General features: G+C 39.1%; 1 protein-coding gene across 1 annotated transcript in view; it reads left to right on the top strand.

Moving 5' to 3' along the window:
• LOC113949901 (BEN domain-containing protein 5-like) overlaps positions 1 to 16,532 on the top strand; it is a 910,469-nt gene that overhangs the window by 350,415 nt on the left and 543,522 nt on the right. The window contains exon 5 of the mRNA XM_027649026.1: positions 9,436 to 9,652. Within this exon, the coding sequence (XP_027504827.1) occupies positions 9,436 to 9,652 (217 nt within the window). The remainder of the gene's footprint in view (positions 1 to 9,435; positions 9,653 to 16,532) is intronic.

Below are 16,532 nucleotides of genomic sequence, written 5' to 3'. Positions count from 1 at the left end.
GCTTGGGAGACGAGCTGCCTGACATAATGTATTTTGACTTTTTAAAAGCATGTGACAAAGTCTGTCACAAGACACTGCTGCAAAGGCTAAGCAGTCACATATGGTGACAGGGCAAGTACCCTCATAGATCAAACCCCGACAAGGAAACAAAAAGGCAGAGGGCTAAGTGGTCAGTTTTCATCACACTAAAAGGCCAGCAGCTGTGTTTCTTAAAGTTACCTGTCAGGTCATATGCTAAATATATTTATTAATGATCTGAGAAGGGAGAGGTGAAGGATTAGGTGGTAACAATAACAAATGATGTGTAATTACTTAAGTAATTTAAGCCTGTAGCACGCTGTTAGAAACTTCTGGGTGATCTAAACAAGTTACTCAGCTGGATAAAGAAGGTTCATTCCTGATAAATGAGAAGTTTGTATGTGGAGGAAACAACAGAAAAATGTTATCCTCTAACTACAGGGAAAAAACCTGAACATTGCTGTTGGCAGTTCCATAACAGAAGTCGTTTGTGATGCTGTTATGGTAGAAAAAGTGAACAAGGTGCTAGAAGGCGTAAGAAATGGGGCATTAAAAATGAATTACTGGACTCAGTCTTCATTGTGTGTAGACAGATGACAGGATAAAGTACCATATTATGGGAAAGTTTGCCCAGCTAACAAAGTCTGATCCATTCCTGATGACAATTTCCTGTTTTCTTTTGTCTTTATCCTGCTCATACATCATCTGCTATCAGAGATGCACTGTTCTTTATCAGGAATAATATACTTTGGGAAGGCTGAGGCTTCCAAAAGATTTCAGATCTTACTAAGGACAGTTCAGTACCAACCAAGCTACAGTTGGCAAAATCTTTCCTATCTGTTCTCCTTCCTTTGGTAGTTAAAGTTCACATCTAAATGACATAAATTAAAAATCCCAGCTTTGTATTTAGACTGTGAAATCATCAACGTTTTAAACATGGATTTCAGAATTCATATGTTACTGAAATACTTCCTCAAGTTGGGGCTCTTATGAGACTTATAAATTATTCTTGCATAGAGAAGTCACCTGAGACTAACCTAAATGAAGTTAACATAGATTTAAAAAATTATTCTTGCAGAAGAACAGGGAGTGGTGGGAATAGGGGAACAGATGGGAAAGGGAGAAGAGGAGACTGAAGAAAAGGCTAATTAGGTAATTGAGGCTAAGAGGCTATTAGAGCTGACCCAGTGGTCTACTGGTAGTGCAGTTCAGGGACTTGAATTTGGGATTGAGGTTGGTCCCTCATTCCCAGGCCAACACATGCTCCAAACATTGTAAGGACTCAGTTTTATAGCCTGTGTAATCCTGTAAGTATGTGTTTTCCAGTCAACATAATCTGGAGGGTTTGTATGTCAGATTGTAACAGAGATAGGAAAGAATAATGGAGGAAAATGCTGACTTTGGTCATGAAGATACTAAATTATTATGCTAATGAGTAAATTGTTTGGTGAAATTCTTTGGAATTCATTTGAACTTGGGGAAAAAATTGACTGAAATAATCATATTTTGAAGAGATTCTTAATAAGGATTAACTATTTCTCACCAAGCAGCCTTTCCTGAATTTGTCCAGGTCACGATCCTCTCAAGCATGTTTTTTCCTTTCAGTGGTAGTAGGCAAAGGGAAGGCCTAAAAAGTCACTTACTTTAAGTCATTCCATTACCTCATTTCTGGCCAATTTGAGGTTAGTATGCTCATGGTGTGCCAATCTTGTCCCCTTCTTTCTGTCTCCTAACCTGCCTTCTTTTCTGACACAGTCAGTGGTACACGTTCTTCTGGATTTTACCTGCTTCTTTTCTCCCTGATGTCAGTCACATTCAAACTGTCTTCTGAAGTTGTCAGTAGAGTTGCTCTTTTATGACCAGAGAGTCTGGTACAGGTCAAAGCCAGGACAAGTGTTGTGCTGAGGTGGAACATTTCTTGTCCTCACCTTTTCTAGTACAACATCATTTATGCTGACTTTATTTTTCTGAAATTTTCCACTTATTTGCAGCATTTGTGGCTCTTCTTTCTCAGTTCCTTCCAAATCCTCTTGTTTTTCTTTTCTGCATTCCAAACTTTGGAACTATGGTGGTGCATCACCGTTTCTTCCCTCATTCCTTGCCTCACTCAGTGAATCTTATCATGAATTTTCATGTGCCAATTTAAGTATTTTTTAAAAACAAATAATATTTTTTAAACCTCTATTTGTTTTTTGTTTTTTTTTTTCTGCCTGTAGCTGCGTTTCAGGACATAAACACTGACCTCTGCATCCTTCTCTTGCATACATGATATCTTCAGAGGATCACAACATATGTATGGCTTGATTTTTTTCTTATTCTACTATTTTTGTGGAAAGTCAGCTTTTCTCCTTCTCTTTCTTTTTTTTTTTTCCTTTCTAAACACTGCATGGAGATATTTCTATTGAAACAATCCATGGCTGGAATACCTGTGGTCAGTAGGCAAATCATATTTTGACAGCAGAAAAAAATCAGCACCATTCATTATCCCTGCAGTTTAACAGAGAGTTTCTGTAGAATAATTGCAGTGTTGGAACTGCTGCTTCTGAGGAAAGTCACTGCAGTTTAAGATTTAGCAACTGGACAGAATAAACAAAAGATGGAGGAGGGTGTATAGCTTTAGTTCTGCTGGGAGGTTCTGAGGGAGAAAAGAAGGTGAATTTGCTGCTTGTCCATTGGAAATCCCACTTGAACCTGCTGCTGGCAGATTTTGGATTTCATTGTCAGCTGACAGCTCCTTTAAGACACATTAAAGTGTTTTGTCAAAAGAGGACACCGTGCCAAATTTGCACCTTCTTGAACAAGTTTCATGTTTAGGGGAGATAGACAAGAGAGGAGTGATGGACAACACTGAATGAAACCTCCTCCCACAAAACCAAACTGAGATGTGGAGAACCTGAAACAACACTTCACTTAATTTTGGGGATCCAGTGTTACCCTGTCTTATATGAAGTCGCTTAAGAAGTAATTCAGTCATTTAAAAAATTATTTCTTTCCAGCTTGTAATTTCTCAGTGCTCCCCTTCATTGTCCTTATTCTGGTGAGCTGAAGGACGGTGACTTCATTTCTGGCAGCACGACCCGGGCACAGGTTTTCAGCATTGCTTCATATCTCGTAATCATGACCCTTCCATCCTGCGTCCCTGTGCTTCCTGCATGGCATGCCTTTCCCTCAGCATTTCTACTCACCCTTAGGAGTAGTGACTTCCACTGGTTCCCTCTGGTTTTAGGTAGAAAAGGTTTCTTTTTGGTTTTGTTATTGGTGTTATTGTAGGACCTACAAGACTGGCCTGTTGACAAGGCATCTGTGTGAGCTGTTCTGCAAACACAGGACAAAGGACATGTGCCACTGCTATTTTGGTATCTGTTGTTTCTCCTCACCACTTGGTTTTCCTTGTCAGAACACTGCTCTGTGTTGAAGACACAGTTGGGATAGAAACATTCTTAGCAAGTTCCCTCTGAATCCATCCAAGGTATAAAATGTGGGAAATAATTCTCATACCATTTGCTCACACAAATCTGATTCTAGGTTTTGGCTTTCAAGTACTAAAGCAGTAATAATGTACTTCCAGGGTTTTTTTGTTGTCTTAACATCAGCTGATGGAACTGATTCATCTGATGTGCAGGTCTCATAAAAACATATCCTGGGCTGACTAGGGTATAGGAACCCAACATCAGCTGTTTGTTATAAACATTTAACATGCAGGAACTCTCACTAAAGAAAAAAAATAAGCCATCTCATTGCTTAATTTTGTAAGTTGTAGAGGAAAAAAAGTAATTAAAAACTCAGTGTTTTCTTCTTGGAGTTGTAATGAATGAAGAGATTTTACAAGCAATCTCTGTACAGTTCATTACTATTTGAATTCCCTAACAATATTGATAGAGGTTACTGAATTATGCCAATTAAAATATGAAAGCTGTATATCTAGAGTTCCTGATTTTTATGAGGTTGAATTATGTAATATTTTAATTTTTATACTTGAGAAGAAGCAACCAGGTTTAGTTAGAGGTAGAAAACCCTGAGGTCCTAAGTTGTGAAAATATTTGGAGAACATTCTAATGCATAGGAAGAATAAAAGCAGGACTTATTTTGCAGTGTCTGAAACTGAGTTAGCTGTGCCAAAACCCATTCAGTTGTCTGCAAAGAATATTTAACACTATCTGACATATTCACTGTCACTCCATGCTCTGTGAATCAAATATAAAATTATGTGCAAGAAAAAACCCTACAAACTTATTTGTCACAAGTAAGCCAGGAATTTTGAAGATGGTCAGCTCCACCTGTCAACAAGAATAAGCAAGAAGAAAAATAATGGCTTAGACTAACAGAGGAAGAAGTCAGTAAGGCCTTCAGTTTGAAAGGGCTGCCTCCCAGAAGAGGAGTTTGCAGCACATGATTTACATCTTTATATTTTGTCCAGAGTGTGTTGGATTTCTTGCAGTGGATAACTAGGGACATCCAGCTTTAGGAGTTAAATCTGAACAGTCCAAAAGAGTCGCCAAGTCTTGTGTTCAGGGTACTGTCAATAAGTACCTGAAGGTTATTTTGTAAAGTTGAATTGGGATCAGGTTTTGGGTCTTTAGGCTTTATTTCATCTGAGGTTGTGACTCGGGCCCACCCCTTTGAGTTCTATGTGCAGGCTTGGGAATTTGTGGATTTGCTAAGTAGTATCCCTGCACATGCAAATTGGTGGCAATTGAAAATGATCACCACAGTGTGTCACCACAGCCAACAAACATCCCAACCAGCTTCACTGGAGCATTCCTCTGCAACTCAGATCACTTCATTTTTCCTTTGACCATTGATCCTTTACAGCACCTGCAGCTTTTTGTTTTTCCTCCAAAGATCATCATTTTCCTTTGAAGTTTTGTGACTGTGGTATGTCTAACCCAATCCTGTAGGGACAAGGAACTGAATAATTACTTCAGGAGTGTCATATTAAAGGTGATCCAAAGACTATTTATGCTGCTTGTTAAAGCCATTGGGAATTTGGCTGGGCCAGAGCTCCCTGCTTTGGTCATGCAATGGGGGGAAAAGCGCTCCAAAAATAGTTATTTTGTAATTATTACTGTTGTGGTACCACAAAAGGATTTGATTAGCACCCTTATGTGTTTAAAACTTAAAGAACAGATGCCACAAAGCGGCATCCCCACCATCCCTCTGTGTTGGTCCTTCAAAGTCTTGATTAACTCCCAGTTTTCAAAGGGAAGTAAGGTAGCAGAGAGAAAAAAAAAAAAAACCAAACCAAACCAAACAGAAAAGATAATAAAGTTTGCCTTCAAAGTCAAAATTCTTAGAGTCAAAGTCAAAATTATGTTCAAATTAGAAATATAGTTAGAATAAAGTTTTCATTGCTAAATTTCACCCCTCACTGCCTCAAGGAGTAAAATCCCGGGGCCTCTGAAGTCATCAGATTTTTGATACTGGGTGAGAACTACAATTTTAATTTTCATTATTTGTACTCTGAAAAATGGGATCTTATGGCACACTACCAAACAGAGCAAATGTCCTGACTCCAGACTGCACCGTAGCAAACAGCCAGGAACAGGCACATGGACATTCTCACCTGGAGTAACAAATCTGCTGGGCTGGGCAGGTAGGAGGAGAAGGCACTCAAATCCACTGGCTCAAACCTTTGACTGGCACTGGACTATGAGAGTCAAAACAGAGAGAAACTCTTCATTTCTGTGCTTCCTTTTTCCTTTGAACAAAAGGGTTTGCATTTACCTTTAGGACTAAGCAGTCTGAATTTGTCTCAAAGTGTGGTAAAATATCAAGCTTCAGTTCTTCAAACGCATTTCCAAAACAGACTGGGAATTAGTTGCTTGCACATTATTCTGTGTGGCTGTTCTCAGAATTGGGGTGGTTCTCCTTTAAACAATCATCCAGGCAGTTGTGTATCAATTAGCAGGGTGCCTTGCTTAGAGGGAGCTGCCTGGAAATGCAAAGGGACAAATCTGTGCATCGAGGTTTCTACCGTCATTTTGCTTTCCTGCCTCTAACTACAAATCGGCTTCATTGTGAAATACAGTGTAAGAAGTTGGTGCATTTCTGGAGATCCATGATAAGATATTTTTCTCTAGTAAGAAATGCAGTCAGACTCTGCAGTTGGAATCTGTTCCTGCCAGGCCCTAGATGCATTAGTATTCCACTGGCAGCTGCCTGTAGGTAGGAATATTGTTTTTGTCCATAACCAGAGGGAACAATCAGACTAAGCCGTTCCCCAGCTATAAACCAGCCAAAGTAATTGGGTTTAATTTTAATTTTTGTAATAGCTTTAAATTAATAGGAGCAGCTGCTGCCACAGTGTGTGGGTGTCCTTTTCCAGAAGGCATAGAACAAAAAAGGGAAAGAGTAAACAATAGTGTGTCTAGGACACAAAGGTTAATTCAAGAACTGAGCAATGTCTTTTCGTTATCAAAAACTCAGTTGGTGATATCTAGCACTGTGTCTCTTTTCTTTCTTTTCCTTCCCCTTTTTTCTTTTCTGCTTTAATTCCCTGATAAGATCTCAATCTGATTAAACTCCTGTGTGTAAAGATGTGTTGTTGGTATCTAAACGCTAACTCTCTTTCTCTATATGACTCACAAATAGATTAGCAGTGACAAAGTGCTAGGAGAGATAAAAATAGATTAGCAGTGACAGGAGTACTATTATAATTATTTTTGGAAGATATGGTTTGAATTAAGAGTTTGGGCACTTTTTGCCCTGAGAGGGTGAATTTAAACCTGGGAACTGAGGATGGTTTCTGCTGTTGTGTCAGACACCAGATAGTGAAATGTCAATACCAGATGTCCTAGACATCAAGATTAGCCATAATAGCCAAATGCAGCCATAAAGTGATGTGTCAAAGTGGATAATAAAACAGATGCTTAGCGTTTATAATGAAGGGGAAAGGGAATGAAATATCAAAAGTGCCTTTAATACATTAACAAAGTTGTCTTCAACTTGCTTAAAAGTAGGAAGTTATTGAACCAAGGAGAACTATGTGTCATTTAAACATTAACTATCGGCAGATGAATTTCAATTAGCATTAGCCTTTCTAAAATCCTGAATTTCCTCCTATTGGTCTCATTTTACATGAAATTTTTATAGCATAAAGTGAGGCTTGTCCTTTATTATTTCTCCCATGCTAATGTGGAAACAAATAAAGTTCAACAACTCAGCAACATACTGTTTAAACTTGCATTATGGTTTGAGGACTGGGAGCTAGAATACATTTACCCACTGCCATATCATCTGCTTGATTTGAGATCAAATGAGGGATGTCCTATAGCACTCCAGAGTAAGGGTGAATGATAGAAATATGTTAAGATACTGAAGAAACCTATTAGGTTTGGGTTCTGCATGCAGATGGCTGGTGGTGTTTTTTCCCTACTGATACTTCTTTAAAAAAATAAAAGTTTTGTTTTTCTGTGCTTTATATTTGTGGCTTAAATATTATTTTCAGATCTTAGTGATAAGCAAATATCTTTTTTAAGAAAAAAACTAATCATCAAATCACAGATTTCATTAGGTTGGAAAAGTCCTTTAATCTCATCGAGTCCAGCCATTAACCCAGCACTGCCAATTCCACCCCTAAACCACGTTCTCAAGTGCCACATCTACATGTCCTTTAAATATCTCCAGACCCTTCACCAGCTCCATTGCCTTTTTCTGAACCAGCTCCAGCACCTCAATATCTTTCTTGAAGTGAGGAGCCCAACACTGAACATGTGGTCTGAGATGTGGCCTCCCCGGTGCTGAACGTGAGGGGACGATCGCTGCCCTGGCTCTGCTGGCCACACTATTACTGGGACAGGCCAGGATGTCATTGGCCTTCTTGGCCACCTGGGCACACTGCTGGCTCATGTTCAGTCATGATGCTGAAGTAAATTATTGAAGCCCTGAACGTTCAAGAGGCAGGGCATTAAAAGGGGCAAATAATTTCTTATTTCGAGTCTAATTAACTGCATCGCTGGTTCTTTATTGTACTTTCTCAGGAAGATCTCAATTCCTTTCCATTTCTCTTTGTAGGTCCTGAGTCTCGCTGATCAGAGTCCTTAACTGCTGCTAATTGGCAAACATGTACTTGTATATAATGAGAGGGTTTTGTCCTCTAATTCATATTAACAATGAGAGGCCAAAACTGATGTTCTGCAGCAGACCAGCTTCTCGGAACTATTACAAAGCAGCACATTACTCGTGCTATGTCTCTAAATCTTATTATGTTTTCCCCTCACCATGATCCGAGCTTAGCTGAGATCTGCTCCAATCATCAGATGAGACCTGTTTATAATGTTGTGTAATTGAATCAGATGGAGTCTGCAGGATCATAGTTTTTTGTTGCCAAACATGTAAGTTAGTTACATCAAATTACAAGTGCATGGTGTGATTGGAGACTGTCCTGTCTAAATAAAGTTAGAAATTCCATCTAAGAAATGAAGAAAGCATAAAAACAGAAAGAGTGAGTGTCTTTCATCCATAGAACAAGTTTTTGTTCCCCTTCTGAAATATTACTAATTTCTGTTGAAAAATAACAGAATAATTGGAGTTAGGTGAGAGATGGCAGGCAGATATTTGTTATTCCTTAAACAGATACCAGCTTGATAACAATGACATAAATGTCTTTATTATCATTATTTACCATCATGTATATTCATTTCTATCTTGTTAGATAAACCAGAACTGTCCAATTTGGAATGGGACCAAATACCCTTTTCTTCTTTGCTTTCTAATTTAGGGCCTGGTTATTTTCCATACCTGAATTTTTTTGTTTGATTTTGTTGTTGTTGTTGTTTGATTGGTTGGTTTGGGTTTTTTAACCTCAAGAGTTTATCTTTTCTTCCATTCATTGCATAGGTGTCGATATGTATGCCCTGACTGTTAAGCATAAAAAAAAGTCATAAAGATGTCCTGAATTTCAGAAATTCAGTTCTGTCAGTGATGCTTTTTACTGACATTCCTTCACTGGTTATGCCTCATCTCTGTGCTGGTGAGTCAGCCCTGTTACAAAGGATGTACCACACTCCAGACAGAGGTTTGTCTGGAGCCTGTGTAGTGCTATGAAGTTGCACCAACTTGATAGCAAAGTAGAGGATACTTGAACAGCCTGTGCATCCTTTTCACTTTATGGGAGTGGGTTTTCCTGGTTATATGATGCCCTGCCCTGCTGTGGTGACTCTGCCAGCTTGGGCACCTGGAGAGAGCTGCAGTCCCAGCAGCTGTGCTGTGCCTGGGCTCTGCCATGGCAGTTGTCTGCACTGCTCCCAAACACAGGCTCTGGGCCCTGCTCCCCAGCTCCTGAGCTGTTCAAACCTCTCAACTTCTTTTCCTTTAGAAGAAATTTGAACCTCACGTAGCCTTTTTGTTCAGATTTCTCATGCCAACATATACACGTGTCAAGAACTAAATATACATGCGTGTTTTTGGTTTTTTTAGGCAAAGAATACCCTCTAAAAATGTGTACTACTACCGCTGCCCAGACCACAGGAAGAACTACGTCATGTCTTTTGCTTTCTGCTTTGACCGAGAGGATGACACTTACCAGTTTGCTTACTGCTACCCCTACACCTACACTCGCCTCCAGCACTACCTTGACACCCTCCAGAGGAGGAACATGGACTATTTCTGCAGGGAATTGCTGGGACTCAGTGTGGTAAGTAACAGCCAGCAGGCTTCGTTATGAATGTCTGCCCTTAAATGCCTACAGAATATAATTCATCCCCCCTGCTCAGACACTCACACGCACATATTTGTTTTCCTGCTATCAATGCCACAGGAGGAAGTGTACCTGCTCGGTGAAATATAGACAAATGCTAATTTAATTTCACATAAAGTATTTCCTTTGCGATGTGCGAGGCCATGCTAAATTCCCACGTAGGATCAATTCACCTCTAAAGACATTAAAAGATGAAACTGAAACAGCTCTATTGAGGAAATGTGATTTTTAGAGTACTCTGACCATTTGTCTTTCTGGAAGAGCTTTTTCTGTTGAGAAACAAATGGGTTTTTTAAACTAGAAGATAACTTTTCTTGATAAAATAATGCAAAACATACACAAACCACCTATTTTATTTACTCTTAAAAATGCCTGCTTTGGTGATGTGATATTAGAAGGGGTTTTTAGTGGTGTCTGTGTAGATCCTAGTGACCACACAAAAATTGAGTGTCATAGTTCTTCTGGGGCAAGAAGAAGGGTTAATGGTAAGGCTGAACTTCTCTTCACTTTGCTATCATCTTTCTCTGAAATGTTGGCTGTCCAGAGGATTTGGCAAGCATGACTCAGCCACTCCCATATCAACCCAGAAATCATCAGATTAAAAAAATAATAGCTCAAATCCTGTCGCGTTTTTAAACTTCTGCTTTCTCAGACTTTATAGTGCACTTGTACCACATTCTTAATCTTTTCTCTGAGGTTTATTTTGGCCTAAACTTTCAGTGTGTGCTTCAGAAACAGAAAACTGTGATTCCTGTGAAGGCTGCTGATCCCAGCATCAGTTTCTTCTTAAAAAAAAACCCAGCATAGATTGTGAAAATCAAAATGTATGTACACCCTGCACTGGAATAAATAAAAGGCTTCCAGCATTAAAGCAGGCCATTGAGATCCCTATGGTGGCATAAAACTTGGAGGAAAAAATTAACTTACAGAAAAGAGTGAAAACAGAATTAACAAAAGGTGGCGTTTTTTAACCCTTTTTATAGTTAAAGTACAGTTCTTGTTCTAAAGGTGACTATTGCATGTCCATGAACTGGCATTAATAATTAATCATTCCAATTAGGGGAACAAACAATTATAAGGGAAAGGGGTCTTAAAAAAATAGAAAAGTAAAATCTGCAGAGGCTGGGAGGAAAGAGCAGGATCATCTTAATGTGTAGAGTTTTAATTATTAATCTTAGAGGACAGAGTTGTCATTAATTCTATAGTGAAACTGAATTTGTTTCCTTTCACTCTGAAAAGAGTGTATAAACAGTCAAATTTGCATATTCATCAATGCCCTGATCTGACTGATTAAAACACTGAGATAGAAGGATTTGTCTGTAATCTGCATTTTGACAGACAGAGCTATAGTCTTGAATCTTGTCAGCGTTGTGTTACCAGTAGTCGCGAAATATTATTTTTCATATTTCGGCAAACCAAACAAACAGATGCCACTCAAAATATGGCAGGAAATGTGCTGTGTATAAGTCCTGATTTTATATCTACGTGTACACACAGAGTATGTTTTGCAGAAATTTGATATGGTAACATTTTGCAGCTCACCATGCCTGATCTGTATGGAAAGCTTCTGAATCAGGCTCAGGCTGGAATCTTTGTGAGTAACATTACAATCTCAGAGCATTTCTGGCTTTTCTCCACACACAACTGTCCTAGAACAGCTTGGTAATTTAATGTCTTTGCTGAGCTTGAATAGACAATTTCCATAAGTTCTCCTCGAGTTAAATATTTTAACATAGAGGTTTGTTGCTATCATACATCTTTAAATGGTGAAAAACAGGATCCTTCATTCTTCACTGCACAGTACTCCATAAAAGCAGAAGCTGGCTGTACTTTGGAGAATTGCGTGCCATATAGGATAGATTTAGAGCTCAGAAAGTGAGCTCTGTCCCTGCTCTGGCCCCTTATGTAAGATAAGAGGAATCAGATTGGCATAAAGAGGCCCTCAGAAGCTCTATTCCTGGCCAAGGGACCATACCCCTGGCAGCACATGGTGAGGGGGAGTTTAAAGATGCCGTCTGAGGACAAACTCTGGAGTCCTCCTGCTGGGCAGGGCTGGAGCAGGATAACATGGAAGGGGAAGGCTGCAGCACATCTGCTGAGCTGCCATGGAGCCGCCGACACCCTCGGGGTCATTCCAGGGGAATTTTACAGCCCCCTGCTGCAGATGGTGATTGTGAGGGTGGAGAACAGTTTGAAACAATTTCACATCTCCTGGGTTGTGAGGTGTTGAACTGGGTCTCTTGGAGACAAAAGAATCTCGCCACAGATGTTTCATTTTTCTTTTTAGTTTTCTTTGTCGTGGAACAGTAAAACACAAGTCACAAGAAACCATGGTTAGATGATTACTCCTGAAGGCTTTCTGAGTGCACATTTTGCTGCATGTAGTGTTTTCAAGGCAATCTGATTTCTAATCTAATTTCATATTTTCTCTGAAGAAAGTACTATGCCTCCATTAACTCCTTCAACACTCTCAGTAATTCTATGAAAATTGAAAGTCAAATATCAGTGTGGGACACGTAATTGTCATTAGAATGCAGAGTGGCAAAGTGGTTCAGAGCCAAATGGCAAAGATTCCCATTGCCAGTTTCAATGGATAGCTGTTTTATTTCCGACCTTTTAATGTTTATATTCTTTACTTTAGAGAGCTATCCCACATTCTAGGTGTGCCAAATGGTCTTGAAAATAGTCTCTCCTGCAAGAGAGCTAGGATGGTCACCCAGGTACCATTTAAACTGCTATTTTCATTCTACCATCGTTGGCCTGAGGTAACTTCACACTTTCTATGGTTTGTCCCAACAGACCAAAAGTTCAAAATCTGTGAGCATTTTTCTAAATTGTGAAATTAGTTTTTTGCATATTATTGATCTGTCTCTCGTCTCAGCAAATATTATGCAATATTTTGCAGCGTGACATAACTTTTATATCTCTGTGAAAATATAAGCACAGGATCAGTTTACTTTAACTGTACCTATTTTATGATACCTACACAGTCTGATGTGCAATAAGTTATGTGTGTAGCATTATAACCAATATTTCAGAGTTGGCAAAATTTTTTAGTGTGTTGTCATTTGAAGCTGGTTGTCCAAATTACCTGTGTGGACTTGAAGTGTGTGGACAATTGATGAGACCTCTACTAGTATTCCACTACCACACATAATACATCAAAGGAGTTTTGGATAGCCTGGTTCAGCTCCTGCAGCCCACTTCACAAATCATCATTGGCTGGGCAATACTTTCATTTCTCACTCAAAAGAGAACCAAGATTAATTGGAGGCAGATATTTCCTTTCACCCCATTAGGCAATGGTGCTTCCAAATTGCACTTGAGGAGAATTGCAACTGCACATACAAACCACGAACCTCAAAGGGACTTGCACAGTACACTGAGACTGAAATATGGAATTCTGTTAAATTAAATATTAAACATACATATTTTAAAACAAGAAGGCAATATGTCTAATGTAGAGCTCTGAAAGGGAGCCAATCTCTTAAGTCAGATATGGAATACTGAGTGGCACAGATTGGAACACTCGGTGCTTCATTCTGACTCCACACCACTTCGGTGGCTGCTTCTAATTTACTTAAGCTCCTCCTGATTTATGGGGGTATCAGAGAGAGCAGAGTGGGGCCCTAAGATGTGAAAGTGCACACCAGCTGTCCCATTGCTCCCTCATTGATCCTACAGCCCTTATTTACCATCCAAATGACTCGGTACCCCGGGAAAAATAGTTGATCAGTTCTTCTGTTTGCTACTGGTCCGTTTTTAACTGCTCAGTTATGACCACTTCAAAGCGTGAAGCAAAGAAAATAGGCAGTTTTTCTAAGGTTAAACTTCCCATTTCTGCATTCAACTTCAGGTTATATAATAACAATTCTGTAAAAGAAAAGTATACTCTTGGTCTTTGAGAAAAAAAAAGTAGAAGTTACAGGCTTCTGTGTGATGTAACATACCTTTGAAACCCCGTTGGGATCAGATACTGTGCTTTCCAATGGGTTTGGCTGCAGCTAGGTCAAAATGTCATGGAAATGCAAGCTGTGGCAATTTAGTTGGCCAGAAAAAGGCTGCAGAAATAATGCTTAGAAAAAGTAAAGCCACTTTCTCGTTTCTCAATAGTGTAAAAGTGCAGCTACACATATGTTCAGGACACATTCTCTTCAGTCAGTGGTGTATCTATTTACTCCTATAGTACTGCTGTTCCCACAACATTTATAATATGGATATCATCCCAAAACTGTATGTGAGATTTAAATGTTCCTACAGCTATTTTCTTAGCCTGGCTGATATCAGCAGAAGTAGAGTTGGATCTAAAAATAACACCACCAGCAGTTCTTTCCAAAATAAAATATGATTTATAGCATGTAATAGCACAGTGTGCTACCAGGGAAATTATATAAATAACATGAAAAATAACAGGGGACTATTCTATACCATCACTTTTAAGGGAAATTTCTTTGTCACAATTTAAAGGGAGTTCTGGGAGATAAACTGGCTTGTGGGAATCATAGACAAGGAAAGATAGGCGAAATTATGTTACTGCTGAAAGTTGCCATCTGTCTGTAGGATATATACAACTGTTCATGGTAAAAACAAGAAATACTTTGGTGTAAGTTGGCAGCAATATATAGTTTTTGAAAAAAAACAAACTCAATAAAATCATCATTTACAGTTAATATCATGCAAGGTTACTAAATGTATAAGCTGGTTATTTCTTAAATTCCAGCAAGAGCACTGTTTGATATAGTAAAATAATTTCTAGAAGGATTTGCATAAATTACTCTTTATCTAACTATGAGTAAAAAAATCTTAAATTGGGAGGAAGGATTCAGGTCTTAAGTCCATTTTGCAGCTCACATTTTATAACTACCATTCTCCATTTAAAAAACTGTTGTAAAAAAATGCTTGGAACTTTACAAAAAAAAGCAGCTTTGAGCATAAAAAGTCCACTGAGGTAAGAAATCATCTGAGGAAAAAAAGTGTTATGATCTACTTTATTAGGAAGAAAACCTCCTGAACGGAATTGACAGTAAATGAATTATGTGTGGTAAAGTTAGTCTGTACAAACTGTTTTCATGCATAGGTCCCAAGCTGCACCCTTTCATCCTGTAGCCACACAGGGAAACCTTTGGAAAGCCAGTGACCTTTCTGAAGTTTTCACTGGACTTTTTGTAGCTGTGCAGGTTGGCCTTTTGCTTCATGGCTCTTCCCATTACCCTGTCACACTCTTCATCTCACCTTTGCTCCACACTTGTCCTTCATCTGGCTTGCCCTTTCTTTGCCTCAAATCCAACCTTCCCCTTTCTTTCCATTTAGTCTGTACTTTGCTAAGATAGCTAGAAGAAAGAAGTTGTGGTATTTGTTTTCTGCTCTTATGTTACTTATCCTGCTTTGTTCTTTCCTATTCATCCCCCTTATCTCTTTGAGTTGTGAAGGGCAAATCCAAAATAGCTGTTAGGTCTTTTAAATACCAGGGCTGCCCGAGGTAGTCACGTTCTCTTCTGGGCACTCGATATCTCAGTGCCATTTCAAGTACTGTTATATCCTGATCTACAACCTGTCTTCTCTGTCTTTATGTCTTTTGTGTTCCCTCTTTGCTCCATCCCCTAATAGCAACACCTATATTTCCAAAGGAGCTGGAATAATTTGGGGTTTGTCCAGGCTTCAAACTGGAAAGGAAACATTAGTGATCTAGCCAGAGATCCTGAAATACTTGAACTAACACCCAAGTACAGAGAGGAATTTCAGGATCTGAATTCTTTGTTTCATTACGATGGTGAACTTCCAGTAAAAGGCAGGCTTTGGTCATTCTGGTCCTCAGCACTCTCTACTGCTTGATGTGGTTCCACACAACTCTGTGTGGGAACTGTAATCCCAATGGACAAACCAGTTTTGTCCACACATGAAGTTCAACCGGCAGATCCAGGCAGTTTTCTTTAGTTACTGCACCCTAAACTTGGGGGTACAGGGAGAACATATTTCACTTTCCGTGTTCAGCGCTCACTAAAATTCCTTTTTTTCGTTGGGGCTTGGGAAATAACATAGCACAACCAATTAATATCACTTCCTCAAAAAACAAGCAAGTCTGAGGTCCTGTGTATAAACCAAGGTGAAGCTTTTTCGTAGCTCTAAAACTTATTTACTTGCCCTGCAGGCCATGAATATATTTGGAAAGTGTGTAAGGCCCTTAGAACGCTGTGAAAACCCTAGAATACATTCAATCTTCTTTCCTTTCCATTTACAGAAATTTGTTTTCCCTCCTTTGTAGCACAGCATTAAGCAATAATTACCATGTTGATAGCGATGCTGAGTGTACTTGCGTGGAGGGGAAATGGTGCTATGTGGAGCTATTAACTACATTTGCCCCGTAGCACTTCACTGCATCGACTCTGCTGGGATTTTGACTGTGTTCGAGTTGGTTTCTATTTAGATCTCCTGAGTGGTGACTGTGTAATGCATCTGTGGGGCTGGAGTTCTATTTTAATCTTTATTCTTTGACTGGAGACCCAGAAGATGGTTAGCCTGGCTCACGTTACCTGCAGGGCTGAAACCTTGGGATTGAAGGTTTATTTAAACAATTTCAAAGTCTGCTCAGTCCAAAACATTCGGATTTATGCCTTTTAATTTAACCAAAGAAAGCGCTATTTATTGATTTAGCTTTACACTAGCTCTATAATGTTAATATATTATATTAAAATCTCTAAATACCTGAGGCAAAATCTTGTTCACATAATTTATGTAAACTGAGCATTGTGGCTCCAATCCAGCAAAACACCAAAGTACAGATTTAAACTTAAGCATGTTGAATAGATTGGTTGAAATC

The sequence above is a fragment of the Corapipo altera genome, unplaced genomic scaffold (assembly GCF_003945725.1).
Source record: "Corapipo altera isolate COAL_440 unplaced genomic scaffold, ASM394572v1 112, whole genome shotgun sequence".
Taxonomy (NCBI): Eukaryota; Metazoa; Chordata; class Aves; order Passeriformes; family Pipridae; genus Corapipo; species Corapipo altera.
The sequence above is the reverse complement of the archived record's forward strand: the minus strand, read 5'-3'. Positions and strand labels throughout refer to the sequence as shown.